The sequence below is a fragment of the Pinus tabuliformis genome, chromosome J, assembly GCF_031772625.1.
Source record: "Pinus tabuliformis cultivar Carrire ecotype Pingquan chromosome J, CPIR1, whole genome shotgun sequence".
NCBI lineage: Eukaryota > Viridiplantae > Streptophyta > Pinopsida > Pinales > Pinaceae > Pinus > Pinus tabuliformis.
Genome location: NC_142295.1, coordinates 1,646,288,544 through 1,646,302,741, shown reverse-complemented (window position 1 = coordinate 1,646,302,741; position 14,198 = coordinate 1,646,288,544). Strand labels below are relative to the sequence as shown.

Sequence of the window (14,198 nt, the reverse complement as noted above, 5' to 3'; positions counted from 1 at the left end):
TATTTAGAAAAAGATCAATTTTTATGGTATAAAGGGCTTTGTTCTCGTAAACAACTTGTTACATGGTCAATTTTCATGGAGGAAATTATAGCACATTATGAGAATAGAAAGAGCAACACCTTCTTTAGAGAAACACCACAACAATTGGAAGAAAAAAGAAAAAAATGGCTTTATTATAAAGTGGAAAGAAAAATTATGCAACAAGGAATTCTACCCCTCACAACTATAAAGATGGAAGTATTGTTTCTCCTAGCCTTCCACAACCTACAAGGGTTACACCACAACAATTGGAAGAAAAAGGAGAAAAAGGTCTTGGTTACAATTGTAATAGCAAATGCACTAAAGGTCATAAGTGTGCTGAGAATAAATTATTTCACATAGAGAATGAAGAGGAGGAGGAAAAAGATCAAGAAACATCAAAAGAAGAGGATATACGCCACAACCCAACCCTAGAGAAAGAAGAAATGAATCCGACCATATCTTGTAAAGCATTAGCAAGAATTACCACTCCTCAAACTCTCAAGATAGAAGGACATATCAAGAAGAAAAAGGTTCAAGAAGTGAAAGATCACATCAAGAAAGAAGAAATGAATCCAACCATATCTTGTAATGCATTGGCCGGAATTACCACTCCTCAAAATATGCAGATAGAAGGACATATCAAGAAAAAAAATGTTCAAGAAGTGGTAGATGACATCGAGCATCATGAAATGAATCTGACCATATCTTGTAAAGGATTGGAAGAAATGACCACTCCTGAAACTCGCAAGATAGAAGGACATATCAAGAAGAAAAAGGTTCAAGCAGTGAAATATCACATTGAGCATCAACAACAAGTTCTCCAACTTTTAAAGGATAACGCCACTTTTGTGCAAAATCGAATGAAACAACAGGTAGATCAACATTGTAGCGAAAAATGTTTTGATGTAGGTGATTGGGTATTTTTACTGCTACATCTCAAGAAAGCTATTTATGAGAAGAAAATGTTGGCAATACTACATGCACTTATGAAATGGCGACCTTACGGAATGGGAAGACACTTCAAGGTAAAAATGGATTATGATAGTGTTAAATACTTTTTACAACAACTATTATCTTTAGAAGAACAGAAAAAATGGGTCCCAAATATGTTGGGTTGTGACTTTGACATCATCTATAGAAAAGGGAAGCAAAATTTTGTTGCAGATGCACTCTCAAGAAAGGATGAGGATGTGGAAGCATTGTTTTGTGTTATTTCTACTGTTCAACCAGATTGGATAAACAAAGAAAGGGATGAATGGAAGAAGGACGAAGAAGTATGGCCACTCATTCAAAAGTTGCATAAGATCCCAATTCAAACAATATTGCCAAAACTTGAATAGGAAGGAAAAATCATATTGGAACTTGGAGCAGTCACAGAAACAAGAACCCGACAGCTACAAAATCGATCAATTTCAGAGTATCTCATCAAGTGGAAGAACTTACCCACAGAAGATTCCACATGGGGGACAAGAATTTTATACAGAAGCATCAAGAACTACTCAAGCATTGAGGACAACACTTTTTGAAGGAGAGAGGCATGTTAGGCCCCTATACTACTAGTGTAACCCCTTATTGTTATTAGTACAACCCCCTTATTATATTGTTGTGCCCATGTAGTCCACATATTGTTATTATTGTGCCCCATAGAAGCCCACTATTGTTATTATTGTGCCCTTGCACTATTATTGTTATGTCGGCTTTGATTATATTATGACCCCTTAGACTCCTATATATAGAAAGGAGGTATTGTCATTTGTATCATCCAAGAATTGTTCATTTGTGTAATGTAAAGGAGGTTGCCCCCTCGAAGAGGCTGAATTATAAGGCGTTGATCTATCTTTTCTATCTTTTTGTGAGCTGATTTCATAACATCACCGCAAAGAGGATTTAAGTTGGAGAACCATGAAGTCAAAGGGGTATTCCCATGAGTCTATAGATATCACCATATCTTATAGAATTCCTTTTAGTTTAGTTACTAATGAGCAGGCCCTACCTCGTTGGACAAGGAACTGGTTCAAAAATTAAGAAAATGTGAATGCTAAACACACCATTACTCAAACTAAAGAAATTGAATTGTAGGAATAAAATCCTCAATTCTAATTACAAAATATCATCTTCAAGTTTACAGGTTCTCACTAGGTTAAAGAGAGTAGGGGTTTTTAAGTAAAATATGTTCTATTTAAAATAAACCAAAAATGTGGAATTAGGAGAATTTTGAAGTCTAAAATGGGCCTCCCAAGGGAATTAATAAAATAATAGTTATGAATTTTTAAAGGAAAAAATGGAACTACCTTTTTATTATAGTTTTGGTTATCTCCTTATAGGTTTACTCAAACGTCATGTGTAGACAACTATTTAATTCAAAATCCAATGGGTTTCTACACTTGACATTTGAGTAAACCTATAAGGTGATAAGGAAAAAATACAATTAAAAAATTAATTTTCCTCCTTTCGCTCCAAAATATTTACCCTAGGGATGATTTCATCATCTTGAATCCTACTCATTCTTTTAAAGTTAATTTTTTTAATACATTTTTTGTTTTGAGGCCCATTTTTTACCTCAAAATACGCCTAATGATAGACAACCATGAAAATCAGGTTGTTCATCATATTATATTGATTTCTTCAAAGAGTGGTAAAATAGGCATCGATTGACTTAATTTAGCTATAGGACAAGGGGTGGATGAGTTGGTTCCCTTTCTTAGCAATCCACTTATTCTTGTTGTTTTCATGTGTTAGAAATTGGTTTTTAGCTCATTTGTTGATCTAGACTAATACATGAATGCAACATAACACACATGAAAATATGAACACAAATATGTAACATAAATAAAACTTCATCTCACTAATATCAAAGAACTGAAATATGCTTACACACAAAATGGAAATAAACTAGCTCGGGCAATGGTAGCTTACTTCTGAGAAGCGATTTGGAAGCTACATGCCTCTAAACTATGTTACAATGAGGCTCAAGGTCCTTTTTACTATTTAACAACAAGGAAAATTGCTAAACAACCAAAACCATAACCTCAAGAGATGGAACACCAAGAGTTTGTGGGACCCGTTAGGGCTAGTTGGGAAGCCAAATTCTTGTGGTTGTAACTTGGTCATATGATATTTGTTTGTCATGTATGATACCTCGTTCAAAATATATATCTAATTAATAAAATATTTGTGGCAAGCCCTTTCTTATGGCTATGGTCCTATTGCAAACCTAAAAAAGATGTTGTTTAGGGGGTCAAAATAACTCCGGAAGTTCAGGACTCCAAAACTTACTAAAAATAGTAAACGTTGTTATAATCAAGGTAACAAATGAAATTGACTAGAGGACTAGGTGGAATAGGTGGTTTGACACCAATATCCACCTGGATAAATCTACCCCATTAGGAAGTAATGGTCCCCATTGTGTGCAGAGCCTCCATAATGTGAGGAATTTTTTGGTGAACCTAGTCCCTAGTGAACTAGTTGCCCTAGCGAAGGAGTTGACTTGCTTTGACAATTCAATATAGATGGACCCTCTGTTGGAGAGTTTTCTTGATTTGTTTGCCATGATCCTTTAAGTTGTGGCATGTTTGATGTAGCTTGGGTTGAGCTTTGTTGTGGTCAGTTACTTGGCAACATCAGATGTGTCCAATAATGGGGGAATGTATGGTCATATCAGATCCACATTGAATACTGGGTGTAGGCCAAGGAATGGTGGAATGCTAAGCTCAAAGGCATTATCCCCTACAACTTTGATGATGGTGTATGACCCATATCGTAGCAGGTGAAGTTTGTGGTGGGGCCTAATGAGGTGCTCCTTCTAAAAATGTAACCAAACATTGTCGCCCACCTAGAACCTATGTGCCACCCGATGTTGATCATGACATTTCCTGTACTTAGGATTTGCTTGGTCTAGTATGTCATGGACATGTTAGCGAATGTGCTGAATGTGCTCAATGAAGTTGTTAGCCCTGTTAGATTTGACCTAGACATGAGCTAAATCTACTTGAGTAGCTCCAAATGGTATGACCAGATTAATGGGGCATAGTGGCTAGAATCCCAACCCCACCTGAAAAGGATTGTAGCTAATTGATATATGGAGAGCTCTATTGTAACTATCTTAGAAATAGGGGAGGATTTCGTCCCATATGTGTGGATTCTTTGAGTTGTAGATGCATAGAATGTGCTTGATCATCCTGTTGATGACCTTTGTTTGGTCATCAGTTTGGGGGTGGAAGGTCATGGACTTAGTGAGCTTGGTATCCAACATCAACCAAAGGCTTGACCAAAATGTGCTCAGGAACCTGTTGTCCCGATTTGAAATAATGGATTGTGGGATCCCAAAGTGTGCCCAAACTCATTCAAATAAGAGATTGGCAATGGATTCTACTGTGATATTCTTATTGCAAGGCGCCAAAATGGCCATCCTAGAGAATTTGTCGACGACTGCAAAAACAAAATCGTTGTCATGCTTAGTAGAAGAAAGACTCGACATGTAATCCATGGAGATGGATTCCCAAGGATGACAAGGAGTAGGAAGATGAGTATATAGGCCTTTATTCTTGATGGTCAGTTTGGAAATAACATAGGCAGTGTAGAATCTATTGTACTTCCCAACATACTATCGAAGGTTCAGCCAATAAAGGTACTTCTGCAACACTGGCACTGTTTTCTCTATCCGAAATATCTAGCAACCCGACTGTAGTGTTCCTCCCAAATCATCTTAACCCACTCGCTTGAAGGAATGTAGATGTTTCCTAAGGTTTGGAGGACCTGTCGAATATGGTGGAGTTTTTCTTCCCAACTAGACTGGTAGAAGATTAGGATGTCTTCCAAATACACTACCATGAATGAGTTGGTGATGGGCCCCAAGATGTTGTCCGTCAACCTCATGAAGATTGCGGGGGAATTTGTCAACTCGAAAGGAATGACCAACAATTCAAAAATTCCCTCCTTGGATTTGAAGTTAGTCTTCCACACATCGGAAGGTTCGATTGGTACTTGGTGACAACAAGATTTCAAGTCAATCTTGCTAAAAAATTTTGCCCCCTTGAGCTGGTCGAGAAGGCCATTGATTCATGGAATTGGATACCTATTCTATAAAGTGATCTTATTCAGCACCTGATATTCAATATAGAGTCTCAAAGTCTCATCCTTCTTCTTTACCAATATGATCGTGCTCCTACACGGTGATGAATTTGGCCTGATGTGCCCTTTCTACAACAACTCCTTAATCTACCTCTTGATTTCATCGTTCTCTAGAATAGAGCATCAATAGATTGTCCTATTCGGTAGAGATGTGCCCAAGGTTAGATCGATGGAGTGCTTCACTTGAAAATGTAGGGGTACCTCTATGGGTGATGTGAATATGTAGCTGTACTCCTCCACGACCTTGTCCATTTGTTGTTGCTGTGTGGAGGAGCCCCGTGTGGAGGCCGTGGATGTGGTATTATCTTCTTCTTACCATGAAGGCGAATCATAAGGAAGACAAATTTCCTGATCTTATAAATGATCTTACTGCATTGCTTCACAGATATCAAAGAGATGCCAATAGGTGATGCTACCTCCGGTATCCTATATAACTTATTGCCCAAAGAAATAATAATAGTGTGAGGCCTACACTCACACACAATATGATGCTTCCACAATGTATGATTGGCTGAATAATACATCACAAACTTCAAGAGGAGAAACATCACACAGTACCTCATCCATGAAGGTATTGATGCTGTAGGAAAGGCGACATTGTTTAATGACACACATACATCTTCCTTGGTGAAGCCTCCTGATGGTGTATGATTGTGGGTTTGGTGTGGTCGGTAGGTCAAAATGCTTCATGACCTCTACTAAAATGAGGTTCTTTTGGATTCCAATGTTGACAATGAACTGCAACAGGGAATCCTTCACCCACACTATGAGTGGAAGAGCCGCTCCCCCTCTTTTGGATCTTCGGGTTCAATGTTTTGGATCTTGGTGGTGCCAACGATGGCACTAGGTTCCAAACTAATAATATCCTTCCCTTTGTCATTCCCATTGTCAAGTTTTGACTCAGAGTCAGAACATGCATCTAATTCAGAAGCCTTCATCTCGACCACCAGTGACTGCTTGGCTAGACACTCACTTGTGTTCTGAATGGGGCTCTTATGGAACTCACACCATTTCCCTGTGTCCTTCTTTGTCTTCATGGTGTTGTTCTTTGATTGTGGCTTTGGCATGTTATCATCGGTCACCCCGTCTTGGCTTTTTCCTTTGTTCGATGGTTTAGGGTTGCCTTTTCCTTCCTTCGGATTCACGGATCCAAAGTATCACTTATTCTCTTTAAATTTATGCTTGATCTACATAGCATATCAATTGCAATGACAAGGGAGGAAATGTCAAGGAACTCCATTTTGTCTTGGATGTACTTGTATAGACAATCGTGGTACTTGAGTACCAAATGCCACTTAAAATACTTGATACCCAACTTTGTGTGAAGGGTATGAAAAATATTTGTGAACTTGGACATGTCATGGTACCTTCCCTGCCGTAGTGTGGCCCACTTTATGTTTTCATGTTCATAGCTATCGACAGGGTTATATTGTTCCTTGATTGTGTCTCGGAAATAATTCCAAGTGGGTGTGGTTGAAAACAACGAGGGTTTCATCTCGTCCTTTTGTTGAGAGTAGGTTTCCTACAAGTCCTTGACATGGGGGGCGACCTTAAGGAGTGAAAAATTAATCTTCTCCCGACTGGGGAAGTCATGAACTAAAAAGTTTCCTTCCAATAGATTTAACCATATATCTATGACGCCTACATCTATCTGGCCTTCAAATATGGGAATATCAAAGTTGACTTGTACCTTAAAATCAGTGATGCCTCCAAAGTGGATGTTGGATGAAGATGCGTCAGTTGTGGGTAGCCGCCAAAGGATCTGGGAAAAGCTATCCATAATCGCATTCTTTTGCCACTTGAGGGCTTCCACGAGCAATATTTTGAAAGGATCTCCTACTCCCTCATCTTTCTTTTCTTCCACCATGTAAGGTCGTTGGGGTTTGTGGGGATGGTCTTGAAAATTTTGAACTAGTTCGAGCCCTAACTCCATATACCCTAACCTTGTTGGGGACATGCAAATAAAAATAGAAAAGTAACAAACCACTTTGGTACCCCTGATCCAAACATATACAGAAACGCAAGAAAATATAGATGCCAATATAAACACAGAGATGCAGGGGAAGTAAAACTTCATTTCATTAATATAAAAAAGTGAAATATGTTTACATACAAAATGGAAATAGACTAGCTCGGGTGATGGTAGCTTATCTTTAAGAAGAGATGTGGCGGCTACATGTCTCTGAACTGTGTTACAACGAGGCTCAAGGGTCTTTTTATTATTAAAAAACAAGGGAAAACCATAAACAACCAAAACCATAACCCGAAGAGATGGAACACTGAGAGTTTGTGGGCCTCATTGGGGTTAGTTGGGCAACCAACTTCCTAGGGTCGTAACTTGGTCATATGATCTCTCTTTGGCGGATATGATACCTCATTAGAAAGATATCTCTGATTACTATAGGATTTACAGAAGGCCTTTGCCTATGGCTATGAGCCTGCTGCGGACCTAAAACAAATGTTGATTAGGGTGTCAAAATAGCTCCAGAAGTTCAGGACCTGGAAAACTGCTAAAAATAGTAAACACTGCTATAATCAAGGAAACAGATGAAACCTATTAGAGGTCTAGGTGGAATAGGTGAGTGGCCACCAATATCCACCTGGATCAGTTGATTGGTAAAAAAAATGACAGTTGGATGGTAGACTATCGCACTAGCACAACATGTATAAAGTTGCAACATTATCGCTAGAGTTGAAGTGATTGCTTCATAGGGAAACACTAGTTGCATCAAAAATGTTATGGATAACAAGATTCGTAGTAATAGAAACTACAACATCAGAGTTGTAAAAATGAAAATTATACCTCGAAGTTGCAACAACAATGAGGAGTTGTAGCTGCAATGGAGATTTGCAACCACTGTGGTGACATCTCAGATTTGCAACCACTAAACCTTGCATGATCAAAGAAAGTTGCACACCCACATGGAGTTGCAACATTTATGGGGAGTTACAACTCCTATGAGGAGTTGTAGCTACTATCGAGACCCTCTGCTAAGCAGTACTTGTAAAATCCTTGAATCTTGTAGCCATTATCAGTACAAAAACACTAAAATTTCCGAAAAAATGCATACAAATGAGCATTAGAATGACACATAGAAGAATATTCATACCTTGACAAAAATGTATCAATATGGATGGAAAAGGTGATAAGAGAAGGATGGAAGGTGGAAAAATGGTGGGAAAGAAGATTCGGTCAACTACCATAGGCCTTAATGTGACATGTACGCAAACGTTGATCCTCTTCCTTCCCACTCAAATTTGGATGCACAAAAATCAACATCATTACTCAAAGAGGAATCTCTTCGCTTAATGAATGTCTATACTTATTTATCCCATGAATTTGACTATTTGGCATGTAATGTGATCTCGAGCCCTTGCACAACACAAATTTTCTTCGTAACTTTATAAATTTGCATCTTAGTCCCAAAACCAATACAAGATCAACATGGTACTTGCCCTCACACTTGAATTAGGGCTTACAAACTATGATGCACTATATTGCACTAGTCTTATGTTGATACATATGTCCATCGAACTTAATCTAGGATGATCAATGGTTGGCAATTGAGGATCTTTCATATGGGTTCTTCTCCTTAAGGCTTTATTGCAACTCCTTAGTTCAATACCAACATATCTTTCACTAACAAATCTTTCACTAACGCATCCTCTGTATAGTTACTTCTCTCTTATATTGTTCTTGGGCTAGCTCCTCTCCACAACGAAACAATGGACATCCTAAAATAGCACACATCTCCATACGACTACCCACCACTTTCTCCTTTAAAGTGAACGTTGTTCCACTTTGAAAACTAGGCTCTACTACCAATTGGTTTTAATAATAGTAACAAACACGCAAAAAAAAAAATTAATTATTGGTTTTAATAGTGGTGACAAACCCATCAAAACAAATTAAAGGTTAAAAAAATCAAATTTATTAAATTATATAATTTCCTTATATTACATTTAAAATACAAAAGATTTGCCATCATTATTTTGAAACAAAAAAAAACTAAACTAAAAGATTAAATTATGTCATTTCCTTATTTACATTTAAAATATAAATAATTCCCCCACACGCATATATGGGGAATTGCAAGTGTCTTTCTTAAATTATTAAATTATTTAGTTATTCCTTCCAACGAAATACAAATACATAATTGTTCGTTCTTTACTTTTGAAAGGTTGGTGATAGGGACGCTCAAGGAATTTTAAAATGTTCAGCGAAAGAAGTGCCTTCGAGGGTAGCTGGTGTTTCCTAACAGGTCATATTCCTACGAGATGAGCTCTTATGGAGACTGGGTCCACCGTAGGCCCAGACTCAAAGTCAACGGCCCTCCGGTAACGCCAATATGCAATTAGGTTACAATATTTACCGGTGTCTCCTTCGCGCTGAACATGATAAATCTGATGAACACATCTATTAGGATTTCATAAATCTGATGAACACATCTATTAGAATCTCAGAGTAAGCCTCTGTGCTGTATTCAAGTTTTGGAATTAGGGATCTGAGAATTGAACAATTTGTTTGTTATGGCGAGGAGTGTGCAGATGGAGAAAGTATTTCATATGAACGGTGGTGTCGGAGACTCCAGCTATGCTAAAAATTCCACCCTGTCGCAGGTGTTTTATTCAAATCCAATAATTATCTTTTATTATTCCTTACATAATTATATGAAATGTTTATACAGTGTTCTCATGATTGTGCCATTGAATTGCAGAAGAGTGCATTGAAACTCATAGACCCTATATTGGAGGAATGCATTTTATCCATGAAGTTCATGGAACGCAATACATTTTGCATTGGAGAATTGGGTTGTTCCTCAGGACCCAATGCTGTGTTGCCAGTGGAAACCATAGTAAAGTCCCTCGAAGTCAAATATTCGTCTCTGGGCATTCCTGTTCCTCAGTTCCAAGTATTCTTTAACGATCTTCCTTCCACTGATTTCAACACACTCTTCAGGAATTTGCCTTTTCCAGGAGTCGCTGAACAAAATGACGCAGCAGGTAGATCATATTTTGCAGCAGGTGTACCGGGGTCGTTCTATAAAAGGCTATTTCCAGACAATAGCCTCCATTTTGTTCATTCTTCCTATTGCCTTCACTGGCTTTCTCAAGTATGTCTTCACAATAATTTGGAAGGGATCAAATTTTATGATGAGTAAATTTGATAAAAGGTTTATATTTTGAGATGCCTGTCAATGTTTAACTGATTTTTTCTAGATTCAAGGAAAGCATGGAAGAAAATGTTAGAAATTAGCCATATTTTGGAAGTTGTGCGATAAGGTTGAATTTATTTTATGGTGATTAGGTACCCTCCGAGGTCTTAGATAAGAATTCAGTGACATGGAACAAGGGAAAAATCTCTGCGGAAGGATCTCGGGCTGTTGGAGAAGCTTATTTTCGTCAATTTCAGAAGGATTTCAGCGCTTTTCTGGAAGCTCGGGCAAAGGAGTTGGTTGCTGGAGGTCGCATGGTTTTGCTTTTCATGGGTCGAACATCTCCTGATCCAAACGGTCAGTGTATGCTTTCCATCTCCTGGGAGTTGTTAGAAAGCAGTTTGAATGACTTGGTTTCTCAGGTACTTCACTGTTCACATTTTAATTGTTCAATAAATGAAATATTAGTGTTGATTCACGTTATTTTAAGCTCTAAACGTTTGGGTAAAGGAAATGGATTTACGTTGATGTGTTTATATGATTACAGGGATTGATCGAGCAAGAAAAAGTAGATTCGTTCAACATGCCAGTGTTCTGTCCATGTTGTGAGGAGGTGAGCAGTGAAATAGAGAGAGAGGGTTCATTTGAAATACAAAGACTGGAGCTGTTAACAAAAGCTGCCACGGACGAGGTGAAAACGGAGGTGATGGATGCCATCAGAGGTTCAGCTGCTGAAAGGGAAGCGTATGGGAAAAGTTATGCACGTCGATTGAGAGCAGTGACAGAGAGTCTGCTTAAATACCATTTCGGAGAAGAAGTAATGGATATATTGTTAAAGAGATGTGGAGAAACACTGGCGAACAGATTGAGTAAAATTGAGGAATTTGAGATCCAGGGAGGATATCTTGTCATGGTCTTGGAGCGTAAATCAAATAGTAAACAATTTGCACGATGAACGCTTTATTTTATATGGATCTGTGGAGCTCCCTCAGTCCTCTCTTTTGCCCCTCCTCCTTTGGTCGGGAGAGTGGGTTCGTAATCTCACCCCTACCCCAAAAGAGAGTGGCTGGTCTCCTCCCACGTTGCCTCTCCTAGAGGTCGAGAGTTCGACAGGCTCAAAGCTTTATTTTATATAAGACTATTTCAAAATGTGTTTATATCGTTTGTTTAATTGGTAATGGTGGTGGAAGTTAAAGTCACTGTGGAACTTTTTTTCTCAATATAATATTTAGATTAATAAATTTTATATATATTGTTTTGGTTAATTTGTAATTTTTTTTCAATAAATTTTAAAGATAAACACATTTATAATATTTAATACTATGAATTTAGTTTTTTAATATAATATCAAAATTTGTATTTATAAGTAGTTAATCATTTATAAAAAATAAATTATCATTCACTTAGGTTAAATTACATTAAAAGGTCGAAATTTTGATTGATTAAAAATATTTTATATTTACATGGTTTTCAAGCTTTTCAAGTAAATGAAGAGAAATATCAAAGTAAAAGAAGTTTTATGTTAATATTTTCAAAGAGAATACAAAGATATTATAATTAAAATGATGTAATTTAACATTGTTTTTCAAAAAAATTTGTTCAGAATTAGATATAATATAGAAGATCTATAATAACTCAAAACATATTAAATCTATTTTATTTTAATTTATGATTTTATTCCAAAATATACCACTTGAGTGGAAATCTATTTTATTTTAAGTTATGAAATTTTATTTCAAAATATACGGCTTGAGTGGAAATCTATTTTATTTTAAGTTACGAAATTTTATTTCAAAATATATAGCTTGAGTAGGTTTAATGGTTAAGAGTATGTGTTTCCTCATAAGAGGTTACAGATTCAAAACTAGAGGGGTAGAGTATGTATGCCTTACTAGACTTAACAGTCAAATTGCTTACGAGCTTTAGAGTTATTATAAAAAGTAGTCATAACGATAGTAAATCAATTTCAAAGTAAATTATGTTAAAAATTGAAGACAAAGAATTTATTCATCAAACTTAGTAGCTCTCTAGTGAGGGCTTCACCTGAAGACCGCCTTTGGCAGAATGCTCTACAAGTGTCTCATTAATCATCATGAGTAAATAGTTTACAGGGAGGTTAGAACAACCACCTAGAAAATAGGAACAAATTCATAATCTAAGACTCACACGTAACTAATGAAATGACTCTCTCCAAGAATACATTTCTTCATTAACTTTAATACTCACCCTTAATGGAAAAAGGGTTCACTAGCACTCCTAAGATCTCCCTAAATAACTCAAATTTAATTCTTCGAAGAGGTTTAGTGAAAATATATGCAACATTGTCACAAATATTACAATATTCAATCTGGATTTCCTTTGACTAAATCTTCTCCCTAACAAAGTGAAACCATGTATCAATATGCTTGGTGTTTTTATGAAACACTAGATTATTTGCAAGTTTGATCGAGTTATGGTTATCACATCTGATAACAGTTGCATCTTTTTGTTCTTCTTCGGCATCGTGGAGAAGTCTCCTCAACCAAACTGCCTCACATGTTGTTGCATACATTGCTTGATACTCTTCTTCTGCTGAAGATAAGGATACATTATTATGCTTCTTGTTGCTCCATGCAATGACCTTGGACCCAATGCTGAATGCATAGCCTGTTATGGATCATCGTTCATCTAGATTTCTGGCCCAATTTGAGTCTCAGAAACCTATCAATCTAACATCAAACGAATCAGTATATTTAATACCAAAGTCTAAGTTTCCTTGAAGATACCTGAAGACGTCTTTCACTGCAACCCAATGATTCTCAAGATGCTTTCACATGAATTGGCTCAATAAACTGACTGCAATAGCCAAATTCGGCCTAGTTGTAGTCAAGTAAATTAGACTCCCAACCAACTGTCTATACAGTGTTGCATCGACCTCCTTAGAACCATCATTATTCTGAAGATTGGTATTCTGCTATAAAGGCACTGATCCTAATTTGCACTGATTCATTCTAAACTTTTTCAATAAAATCCTGACATACTTTCCTTGAAACAGAAAAGTCTGGCCAGAATCCTTCCAGAATTTAAGACCCAAACAATAGTGTAACTCTTCAAAGTCTTTCATCTCAAAAAACCATGACATCTTCTCTTTGATTTCTTTAATGAGTTCATAAACATTTCTTGTAATGATAAGATCATCTACATATAAAGAAATCAAAACAAATTCCCCCTTTTCATCAAACACGGTAGACAAATTAGGGTCATTCTTGCTTCTTTTATGACTATGTTGTAGGAAAAATGAGTCAATTTTATCATACCACGACCTACGTGCCTATTTTAGTCCATACAATGATTTATTCAATCTACAGACTAAATGTTCCCCCCCTGTTTAACAAACCCTTTAGGTTGCATTAAATACACTTATTCTTTTAATTCCCCATTTAAGAATGCAGATTTCACATCTAACTGGTGTATCATCCAATTATGTTTGGTAGCTAAAGAAATTAACATTCTAATTGTGTTTAATTTAGATACGGGGGTGAAGTTTTCCTCATAGTCTATGTCTTCTTTCTACGAGTACCCCTTTGCAACCATCCTAGCTTTATATTTGTCTATGCTCGCATCTACTTTAAATTTAGGCTTGTATAACCATTTTCAACCTATGGGTTGTTTGCCTTCAGGTAGTTCAACTAGATCCCAGGTTTTGTTTTTAAGTATTGACTCATATTCCTCTTCCATGGATACCCTCCATTCACTATATTTGCTTGCTTCTTTATAATTAGAGGGTTCAAAAACATTTAACACACTAGTTATAAGAGTGTGATCCCTATATCTTACTGGAAGCGGAATTTTCCTACCTGATCTCCTGAGTTGTGGAATGACTTCAAATCTTTTCTGATCATCCCTTGGTGG

The 14,198-nt window shown here is 36.9% G+C and overlaps 1 protein-coding gene across 1 annotated transcript; it reads left to right on the top strand.

The window, feature by feature from the left end:
- The first annotated feature begins 9,699 nt into the window (after positions 1-9,699).
- On the top strand, positions 9,700-11,262 carry LOC149233851 (putative methyltransferase TCM_000336). Its single transcript, XM_089382313.1, has 4 exons — positions 9,700-9,771; positions 9,873-10,265; positions 10,460-10,729; positions 10,855-11,262. The coding sequence occupies exons 1-4, from the start codon at positions 9,700-9,702 to the stop codon at positions 11,260-11,262; spliced, it is 1,143 nt and encodes a 380-aa protein (XP_089238439.1).
- The last annotated feature ends 2,936 nt before the right edge of the window (positions 11,263-14,198 follow it).